The following is an 11792-nucleotide window of genomic DNA, read 5'->3' on the forward strand; positions in this document are numbered from 1 at the left end:
AACCCTAGCTCTTAAAAAGCTTTTTCCTAAGCTAGGAAGAGTTTACATGCTCAGAAAGTTAGCAGGTTTCAGGCTGTTCATAGACATCGGCTATCTGGAACTCCATAGTAGCAAACTAATGTTAACTTGTACTCTAGTTATATTCAATCAGTGAGGCAATATTTCATTATGGGGATTTTATTGCTGTAATGTTCACCAAAACCATAATGTACCTAGAGTTTGAGAACTTTTCAATTGTTCAGTTTCCATACAGGAGTCATTTTTCCCATCTTTTTCCACTGGTTATCATAAATAACAATTTTCCTTTCCTTTCCTTTCCTTTCCTTTCCTGTCCTTTCCTTTCCTTTCCTTTCCTTTCCTTTCCTTTCCTTTCCTTTCCTTTCCTTTCCTTTCCTTTCCTTTCCTTTCCTTTCCTTCCCTTCCCTCTTTCTATCTTCCTTCCTTCCTTCCTTTTTTCATTCTTTTGCTGTAGTTGACCTATGGCTCTTTTGCCCAGGAAGAATTTCAGAGTAACAAATTATCTTCACTTTATTGCATGGTGCCAAATGAGGACTATCAGTACATGGGAGTTATACAACTTTTCCTCCATTTTGGATGGAGGTGGATTGGAGTCTTTGCATTTGAAACTAAGGGGGAACGTTTTTTGCAGAAACTGCAGCCATTGATTTCACAGAATGGGATCTGTTTAGCTTTCACACAAAAAATTCCACAACATATCCACTTAGAAGATTTGTCAGAATTGTTCGATTCAGTCTCAATTATTTCTAATAAATTGATGGATCAGAAAACAAATGTTTTTCTTGTCTACGGAGAATCATTCACAATAATGTGGCTCAGAACTGTCATGTTTTTACGTGATCCTGAAAATAAAAACAAATCATTATTCAGAAAGGTTTGGATCCTGATGAACCCAATTGATTTCATACTGACGGGAACTCAAAGGAGTTGGGATCTCCAGATGTACCATGGGGCTCTTTCCTTTACAGTGCATTCAAGAGACATTCAAGGCTTCAAACAATTTCTTCAAGTCATCAAACCTTCAATCCACAAAGATGGATTTCTTCAAGAGGTTTGGCAACAATTGTTTGACTGTGTGTTTTTAAAGGCAGACTTACCTTCATCTATCAGTGGAACCTGTAGTGGGGAAGAGAATTTGGAGAATCTTCCTGCACCTCTGTTTGAGTTAAAGATGACTAGCCAAAGCTACAGTATCTACAATGCTGTTTATGCAGTGGCACATTCTTTGCATGAGGCAAAGACATCAAGTCCCAAATGGTCAAAAATTCAAAGGGTTGAATTTCCAAATCTGCAGCCTTGGCAGGTAATCTCCCCATGCCATTCCTATCTTTTGTTTTAGCAAATAGTAATTCTCATTGTGATATGACTTGTTTGCCCTGGCCTATGGCCACATATCATTAGAGATCCTAAAGCAACTAGAGTTTTATTGTAAGAGATTGTTCTTTGTCACGGAATAAAAGAGATTTAAAAGTCATACTGCCTTTGCAAATTTTGGTCTAGTCAAAGGGATGAATGTATCTATCATCATTCCATTAATCACCATTTCTTCTTTCCTGACTTATAAATTCATCAGTCCTGGTTCCAAGAATACAATGGAGAGGCATCTGAAGGCAGTCTTTGTTTTTTGCCCAACAAATCTTTCTGAAATGGAAACATTTCATTTTTTTATTAGTTTTTTGAAATTTAATCAAGGCAGGTTTGTTATCCTGGGAACATTAAGCTTATGACAATTGTTCTATTGTAGCATAGGTGTGTTATTTCCATGAAATGATGTTGCTTTTTAGGTTTATGGTAAATTACCAGAAGAATTACTGAGTTTGCTGTCTTTAAAGTACTCATGACGATTAATTGATAAAGTAAGTTCCATATTTCAGTTATTGATTGTTCTTGGTGTGTTGACATTTTTTTCTTCTGTATTTGAAGACAGGGAATGTTGTTTGGTTTCCTAGGAAGGAAGAGTAAAAGAAAGAGAAATTCCTGATGCATTGTTTCCTTTTTAACTCACTTTCTTCTTTTTCTTCAAGTAGCTCCACCAGTTTCTTCAAGAGATTTCTTTTAACAACTCAGCTGGAGAAAGAGTCTTCTTTAAAAACAGAAGAGAAGGTCCAGGTGGCTTTGACATTATCAACATGATCACTTTCCCAAACAGATCCTTTCAGAGAGTTAAAGCTGGAAAGTTACACCATAATGCTCCAAAAGGAAAAGAAGTTATCATTGAGAACACAATCCTTTGGCATCCTGGTTTTAACCAGGTATGAATAGCAATTGGACTGTTAGTTTATTATATTATTGAAAAGTAATACCGATAGTGCTTATACTTACAGTATATACTGCTTCATAGTGCTTTACAGCCCTCTCTAAACAGTTTACAGAGTCAGCATATTGTCCCCAACAATCTGGGCCCTCATTTTACTGACCTCAGAAGGATGGAAGGCTGAGTCAACTTTGAGCCAGTGAGGACTGAACTCCTGGCAATGACCAGAATTAGCATGCAATACTGCATTCTAACCATTGAGCCACTATGGCTCAATCATTTTCAGATACAAAGGAATAAATAACCCTAACCCTAAACCTCTGTAAAATGTTAACAATGTTAAGGGTCATTTATGTAACCCAATGTAAATCATTTCCATTTTTTAATCGGGATTCTTTCATATCAATGGCTATGTTTATATCTGTAGGTTCTTCCTGTTTCTTTGTGTAATGACCCCTGTTCCCCTGGATCCTGGAAGAGAAGGGCTGAAGGCAGTCAGTTCTGTTGCTATGACTGTGTTCCATGTCTAGAAGGAAAGATTTCTAATGGAACTGGTAGGTTATCAATTTCATGCCAGGATTGATTCTACATCTGCCAAAAAGGCATTTTTTCTCCTGACCCCCACCCATGCCAGAAACTGCACGCCACCATCGTTCACCAGCCCCTGCGATCTCCTATCACATGCTGGCAGGCAGAAGCCCCATGGCCTAAATGTCCCATTCTGTCTCCTCCATGCTCAAGAAGGAGTGAGGGGAGGAGGAGATATTAACAGTGTTGCCGGTGTCCATGCTGCCACTGGCCGTGGCTTTCCCACTAGGGGGTGGGATGATCCCAGTGAAAAGGAAGCCTTGCAGCCTGTGAGATCAGGCCAGTGAGTGGGGCTTGGAGGCGCTAGTGCCTAGGAAGGTGAGCAGCAGCCCCAGCGACAAGAAGGGCTGCCGAAAAAAGCAGATTCTCTGTGTGTGCCTGCTACAAACTCACCCGTCAGCTACACCCACAGCCACACCCGAGTGGCTGTGGCTGCCGGCGCCTCGGCATAGTCAGCTGACTCCATCGCTGACGATAGGGGGCGAAATTTTGGCTCCCTCGGAGAGGGTACGCAATCTGGGGGTCCTCCTGGATCCACGGCTGACACTGGAAGACCAGTTGTCGGCCGTGACCAGGGGGGCGTTCTATCAGGTACGCCTGATTTACCAGTTGCGGCCNGGAGGGCCTTCTCGGTGGGAGCTCCCACCCTCTGGAACGAACTACCCCCAGAGATCCGGGTGATCCCGGATCTCCCTTCCTTCCGCCGTGCCCTTAAGACATGGCTCTTCCAACAAGCAGGACTGGCCTAAGGGGAAATTTTTAGTGGGGTTTTAAAAGCAATTTTAAAAATTAATAAGGCCAAATTTAATATTTCATCTTAACTTTGTTTTAATGATAGTTTTTGGGGTAATTTTGTAGTTGTTTTTATCAGGCTGTCAGCCGCCCTGAGTCCGCAAGGAGAAGGGCGGGGTATAAATTCAAATAATAAATAAATAAAATAAATAAATATGCTCTCCATGCCTCAGACATCAGCTGTAGCATGCCATGGAGAGAAAGGCTGATGTGGGCAAGGCAGGTGCACATACAGACTCCACTGTTTTCAGTAGCGCTTTGGTGCCTGGCCCAGCAAAGCAGAGCTGGACGAGGAGAGGGCCATCAAAGCCGGGCATGGCCAGGTGTGATGGGCGAAGTGAAGAGAGGTGGGACGAGGCTGGGAGGGGCAGAGCAGGATGATGCAAATGAGCTGCAGCTGTTCCTGTGCACCACCAGCCTCCAAGCTGTGTGTGCATTGGGAGGGTGCCGAGCCGGGTTGGGATGGGCCAGGGCTGGGGCAACGGGCTGGGGCATCGGGGGTTGATCCCTTGCCATTTCTGGAAAAGCCGCAGGCCTTGTGTTTGACATATCTGCTTTATAAGGACTTCAGATGTGGGTGTGTCAAGTGAGGGTCTTATGATGTGTCAGGTGTGAGTCATCAGAGATGGGCTCATGATGGGGAGGTTACTTCAGATCAGGGCCATGGGAGGATGTGAATTATCAGGGGGTCAAGATCCATTACCAGCCTCTCACTGATGACTCATAACTGAGCCACTGATAATTCACACTCTACAATGATCGTGACCTGAAGTACCTTCCCAATCACAAGGCCCATCACAAGCCCCTCTCTGATGATGCATACCTGACTCATCATAAGACTCTCACTTGACACATCTCCACATAAAGCACTTATAAATAGTAAAGCACTGAAATAGAAATCTCCTAAATGCCACTGAAAATGTTACCTAGCCTGGTAGCAAAAAGTTCAGAAAATGAAACTTCACCCACAACATTCTGAGTGCTATAAACTGATTAAGGTCAGTTTAGCTATAATGAATGCAACATTTCTTTTCCACACGATCTGCCATTTTCCAAGTTTTAACTTCCATAAAAACTGGAAAATACGTACAAAGAAAGGGAATTTCACTAGATCACAAATGTCTTATGAACGGAGCAGTTATTCCATCATCCAAGGCACACAGGGTGGATATTTGTAGAACCAACTATTGTTCTCCACATAGAAAACAAAAGCATCTTAAAGTCAAGATAAAATACAGGGATGAACGTGTCCCTTGGAGAGCTGTATGCAATGAAATTTCATTTTAATGTATGCCAATTAGTGTACATTCAAAGTGACAATAAAGTTTCTATTCTGTTCTGTTCTGTTCTGTTCTTTTCTATTCTACTCTAAATAGCATTTTATCAGAAAGGTACATTACAGAAAAGAATGAGAACTCGCATCCACACAGGCTATAATTTTCAAAAATACAAAATGGATAGATGACAAATTTATTGGCTTTTCTTTCCAGATATGGATGACTGTTTTGAATGTTCAAAAGATCATTATCCAAATAAAGAAAAGAAAGGCTGTATCCTGAAACTGCTGGTCTTTCTAACTTTTGAAGAAACTTTAGGAGTCGGTTTAGCCTCAGTCACTCTTGGTTTCTTCTTCTTGACATCTTGGGTACTTGGAACTTTTATTAAACACAGGGATACTCCCATTGTCAGAGCCAACAACAGATCCCTCACCTATACCCTTCTTGTCTCTCTTTTGTTCTGTTTTCTCTCCTCTTTTTTATTTCTCAGCCAACCTGGCAAAGTGACCTGCCTTCTTAGACAATCAACTTTTGGAATTACCTTCTCAGTGGCCATTTCTAGTGTACTGGCCAAAACCATCACGGTGGTTGTGGCTTTCATGGCCACTAAACCTGGATCTCAAATGAGGAAGTGGGTGGGGAAAAGATTGGCCTTTGCTGCTGTCCTTTCCTGTTCTCTTATTCAAGTATGTATTTGTACTCTTTGGTTGTCAACATCTCCCCCATTCCCTGAATTGGACATGCATTCAGAGCTCCAAGAAATGATTTTACAGTGCAATGAGGGGTCAGGTTTCTTTTTTTACTGTGTCTTGGGCTACATGGGTATCTTAGCCATTGCCAGCTTCATTGTGGCTTTCCTTGCCCGTAAATTACCTGACAGCTTCAATGAAGCCAAGTTCATCACCTTCAGCATGTTGGCCTTTTGCATTGTGTGGGTCTCCTTCTTTCCAGCCTATCTGAGCACAAAAGGCAAAGCCATGGTAGCTGTGGAGGTCTTCTCCATCTTGTCTTCCAGCGCTGCATTACTGGGATGCATATTCTTGCCAAAATGCTACCTCATTGTTTTGCGGCCTGAGCTAAACCACAGGGAACAACTAATAATGTAGTACATCAGATTGTTTAACCTAACCTTTTTTTCCTTTGAATATATCAAGCTAAAAGATTTTGACAATCTATCTGTTTATATATTGACTTTAAGGATAAAGGGCAGCTGGCAGTTCATGGTTTTTATAGCTTCACTTCATAAACCACTGTATAAATACGGGGAAAAACTAATGGATATTTTATAGACATGTATTTAGCTCAGTATCATAGGGGATCTGTTTTGGATTGATTAGAAATCTTTGAAAGGTAAAAATTAAAAAGTTTTTGAACATTTAATATACATTTAACTATGTGTTTTTTTTTAAAAAAAATCATGAACAGTCTAGTCATTCACTCTCCATCCACCAAGGTATTTTTATTATATGAAATTTAAGTTTCCTACTGCCTCATCCCTTACTAGAAGTGTATGCTTGTTGATGTCCATATAAAGTTTGATTTGATTTGGTTTGATTTAGCTATGTCTTCCATTAGTCCTTTGGAGGAGACCCCTTATATTATGTAATATATGTATGTAATATATGTGCTACATCATTGTTTTGCGGCCTGAGCTAAACCACAGGGAACAATTAATAAAGAGAATGTAGTACATCATGTGTTCTTTCTGGCTATGGAAAATGATTAATAATATATTTTTATTGTATCCTATTATCCAATTTTAATAATGTTGCAATTTAAAGACATATGAAATGTAATCTTCCTTCTGCCTCATCCCTTATTAGAAGTGTATGCTGGCTGATGTCGATAATAAATTTTGATTTGATTTGGTTTGATTTAGGTATGTCTTCCACTAGTCCTTTGGTGGAGACCCTTCCATCATATAATACATATCTAATAAAATACCACACCAGGCTAAAAAGCAGAAGACCATGAGTTCTACTTTAACCATGAAAGCCACCTGGGTGACTTTAGGACAGTCCCTCTCTCTCAGCCCAACTCTCTTTACAGGGTCATTGTTGTTTGGAGGAAAATAGGAAGAGGAAAGTGTGTTGGATATATTTGATGCTTTGAGTTATTTGTCAAAATAATAAAAATAAATAAATAAATAAATAAATCAATTTGCTTTGGGTCCTGTATTTTAATTTCATGATATCAATATTAGTGTTGATTCACATTAGCATTCTCTGCCTGGAAATATGAGTGAACTGATCCAAAAGGCTATCTTGTTTAATTGGCATTCCTTAATAGATAAAAAAGTTTCCTCTTCTCTCTTCAACTACTCAGTTCATTTTACATGGAAAATGGGAGTCCTGCTCCATTGTAAGAAACGAACATGAATTTGAACAATTGGGCCTATTTTTATTGTCATTGTCCCTTACTATATATTATTTTAATTGGCATTTTCTCATTATTAAACCATCAGACACTTATTATCTCACTAATAGCAAAATAATTATTTCTTACAGGAATCATGGTATTATCTTAGTTAGGCCCAAACTTGCTGAGCAAAAGCACTTTAAAAATTTAAATTCCCGCTGCTAATGAGGATATGATTAAATATAGTTTTTTGTGTTTTTTTTAAACAGATTAATATGCATCAACCAGAATTGACAAACAAGATCCTGAAGTTTAAATTTTGTTTCTTAGGATCAACAACCAACAATAAAGGAAGCAGCACCCACAAAATATGCAACAAACATATGGTGAGATAGCCATGACAGTTTCAGAAAAGATGTCCAGGGTTCCTCATGGGACACTATGCATGAAGACAAGGATTCGTTGGTGGAACACACAACTTACTGAAACAGAGCTATGGAAATTCTGACAGTCACACTCAGTAACCACAATTTTTCTTTTCTTTGTTTATCAGTTCAATATTTCCTATTGTGGTTTGTGGTGCTCTAACGTAGACTATTTATATTGGCATGTGTTCAGTTAAAAATAATTAGCCATTTATTCTCTCATGAAAAATATTTTTTTTTCTTTTAATGACCCTGTAATCCCTTGCTTAAGGTTGGAATCAGGGTGACTGAATGGACCTGAGCATTTACTGGCCTGATGCCCTTTCTGACACCTACATCATCATCGTCATCGTCATCGTCATCGTCATCGTCATCGTCATCATCGTCGTCATCATCATCATCATCATCGTCATCATCATCATCATCGACTTAACAATTGTCGATAAGAAAGAAAAAAAAGTCTGGATAATGGACGTGGCAGTGCCTGGAGACAGCAGAATAGATGAGAAAGAACTGGAGAAGATAACAAATACAAAGATCTACAAATAGAAATAGAAAAACTGTGGCAAAAGCAAGCAAGAGTAGTACCAATAGTAATAGGTGCCTTGGGTGCAATCCCAAAACAATTTGAGCACAATTTGAACACCATTGGCATTGACAAATTTGCCATTAGTCAATTGCAAAAGGCGGCCTTACTAGGAACTGCTTCCATCCTGTGACGATATCTGTAATACCATCAAACAACCACATGTGCCTATCCCAGGTCCTTAGTAAGGACTCGATAAGTAGACAAAATGCCAAATCCAGTCTGAACATCTGGCTGTGCGATGATCCATAATAATAATAATAATAATAATAATAATAATAATAATAATAATAATAATAATAATAATAATAATAATAATAATAATAATAATAATAATAATAATGGCGGAAGGGACTTTGGAGGTCATCTAGTCCAACCCCCTGCTCAGGCAGGAAACCCTATACCATTTCAGACAAATGGCTGTCCAGTCTCTTCTTAAAAACTTCCAGGATGGAGCATTCACCGCTTTTGGAGGCAGGTTGTTCCACTGGTTAATTGTTTTAACTGTGAGGAAGTTTCTCATTAGTTCTAGGCTGCTTCTCTCCTTGATTAGTTTCCATCCGTTGCTTCTTGTCCTGCCTTCAGGTGCTTTGGAAAATAGCTTCACTCCCTCTTCTTTGTGGCAGCCCCTGAGATATTGGAACACTGCTATCATGTCCCCCCTCATCCTTCTCTTCATTAAACTAGACATACCCAATTCCGGCAACCATTCCTTATATGCTTTAGCCTCCAGTCCCCTAATCATCTTTGTTGCTCTTCTCTGTACTCTTTCTAGAGTCTCAACATCTTTTTTTACATCATGGTGACCAAAACTGGATGCATTTTTCCAAGTGTGGCCTTACCAAGGCATTGTAAAGTGGTATTAATACTTCACGTGCTCTTGATTCTATCCCTCTGTTAATGCAGCCTAGCACTGTGTTGGCTTTTTGGCAGCTGCAGCACACTGCTGGCTCATATTTAAGTGATTGTCCACTAGGACTCCGAGGTCCCTCTCACAGTTACTACTATTGAGCAAGGTACCCCTTATACTATACCTGTACATTTGGTTTTTCTTCCCTAAATGTAGAACCTTGCTTTTTTCACCATTGAATTTCATTTTGTTAGATAGCGCCCAGTGTTCCAGTCTGTCCAGATCCTCCTGTATCCTAAGCCTGTCTTCTGGAGTGTTGGCTATTCCTACCAGCTTGGTGTCATCTGCAAATTTGATGATTTCCCCATCTATCCCCTTGTCCAAATCGTTGATGAAGATGTTGACGAGAACTGGGCCCAGCACACAGCCCTGGGGAACCCCACTACACACTTCCATCCATATAGATGTGGTTCCATTGAGGACCACAGCTGGTCAGCCAGCTATGGATCCATCTGGTGGTGATGCTGTCTAACCCACATTTTTCTAATCTTCTCGAGTAGTAGGTTGTGATCTACTTTATCAAATGCCTTACTGAAGTCCAAGTAAATTACATCCACAGCATTCCTCTGATCCACTAATTTTGTCACTTGGTCAAAGAATGCAATGTGCCCAAAGAGAGAAACATCTGCCACCACCTAGGATCAAATTCACAGCCTCCTGACTGAGAGGAAAAATCTCCACCTAAAGGCCACCATGCTGCTCCATGAAAAATAAAACAATAATCTAGAGGAATCACTATATTTTTAAGCTAGGCTTAATATTAAAGGCTTTGCATGAAAACATTTCAATTCAACAACAATCAAAGTATCTGTTTGGTTGTTAATTAACTTTTGAACCACAGGGAAAGTGGCACAAGGTATAATAATGATCATTGCTTCACGTTCCCTCCTGCCTTTCTTCCTTGCCAGAATATATATTCCAATCCTGGTGATATTCAAGATACAAATTGGCACACGCATGGCTCTTCAAACAGAAATTGATGGATTGTCCCATGAAGGGCATTTTCAGATAAAATCCTTGGATTAAACATTGGATGAATCATTGGGGTGCATACATACTCTGGAACAGTCAAATATTTTCACCATCCGAAAAGCATGAAGATGTTATTCCTTTTGATGTTCCTGATGCACAAGGTAGTTACTCTGAGATGCCCTTCAAGTGAAGCTTTCCCTGTTCCACATGAGTGGTTCCAGCCTGGTGATCTTGTCATTGGTGGGATGGTGTCTCACATTTTTTACCACTTTTACGAAATTGAATTTAAGGAACACCCTTCTCTAAAACCTTATGACTTACCTCTGTAAGAATTTTTATTTTTACCATGTATTTTCTTAGCTTAGCCAGGTCCCCCAAAATTTCTGATATCAGTAAAATTAAAGACCTTCTCATGAAATGCATGAAAGTTTAGTGCAAGAAGTCTATTGAAGGACATTTGCACCAAACTGTAATGCATTTCATCAGAAGGACTTTAATATAATGATTAATTTAGTGTATAATTTAATCAGCTTGAGATAATTTAAAAAATGTTCTTCATGATCACCCCTCAGAAAACATACATACAGTAAATGAATGATATTTGCTGACGCTGTTGCAGTTATACTTTGTGCCCAAATTGTTAGAACTATATTTGTTAACTAAAAAATGTCACTACTTTTATTTGCTGTTGTATATAATGGTTTCAAATCATGAAAACACCATGTAAAATGCAGGATTGAATCCTGTGGAAATTATTGAATATTTTAGAAAGGACATTCTATACCTACTTCCAAGAGAGATGGTTTGTTATTCATATAGAGAGGATGCCTCCTTACAAGAATTGTGAAATTCTTTTTTCAATGGGGTATTTAATTTATTTGCAGTGTAATAACCAAATTTTATCAGCATGTCCTTGCCATGGCCTTTGCTGTGAAGGAGATCAATGAAGACTCCCAGATCTTACCTAACATCACTCTTGGGTTCCATATCTATGATAGTTACTACAATCCAAGGTTGACCTATCGTACCACTCTGGACCTGCTTTTCAAATCCCAGGAATTTGTCCCTAACTACAAATGTGATACCCGGAAGAATATCATGGCTATCATTGGAGGATTAGGTGCTCCTACTTCATCCTTTATGTCAGAAAGCATAAACCTCTTCAAGATTCCACAGGTAATTTGACTTCATGTGTAATGAATATCAGAGATTATTTTTTGGTGTGCCTTTCTGCAGGACTTCAATTCAATCTACTTTTTTCTCCAGTCTGCAATTTCCCCCCACAACCCAATAGGTTGGCTCAAAGTAGTCAGTGAAGAATTTGAAAACCTTTTATTTGATAGATTAGAAAAGTAAAATTTGAGAGGGTCATTTGATCTTCTGATTTGACCACTACCTGTGGCTGAATTCTGGAGCTGTGTTGAGATAAGGAGTGAAAAGGCTGGCTAGCACATGCTACACAATTACTACATAAACTCTTTGAGGAGGAGAACATACAATTTCAGATAAATGATTTTCCAGTCTCTTTTTGAAAGCCTCCAGTGATGGAGCAGCCACAACTTCTGAATGCAAGTTTTTTCATTGGTTAATTATTCTCACCAATGGAAATTTC

At 39.3% G+C, this 11792-nt stretch overlaps 1 protein-coding gene and 1 pseudogene across 1 annotated transcript; both read left to right on the top strand.

The window, feature by feature from the left end:
• The first annotated feature begins 535 nt into the window (after positions 1–535).
• On the top strand, positions 536–6035 carry LOC107297357 (vomeronasal type-2 receptor 26-like). The gene is made up of 4 exons (XM_029286296.1): positions 536–1321; positions 2046–2270; positions 2700–2826; positions 5143–6035. Exons 1-4 carry the CDS (start codon positions 536–538, stop codon positions 6033–6035), a joined length of 2031 nt encoding a protein of 676 aa, XP_029142129.1.
• Positions 6036–11098: 5063 nt separating this feature from the next.
• LOC107297358 overlaps positions 11099–11792 on the top strand; it is a 6357-nt pseudogene continuing 5663 nt past the window's right edge.

Source organism: Protobothrops mucrosquamatus, unplaced genomic scaffold (assembly GCF_001527695.2).
Source record: "Protobothrops mucrosquamatus isolate PMUCROS unplaced genomic scaffold, P.Mucros_1.0 scaffold3257, whole genome shotgun sequence".
Lineage (NCBI taxonomy): Eukaryota > Metazoa > Chordata > Lepidosauria > Squamata > Viperidae > Protobothrops > Protobothrops mucrosquamatus.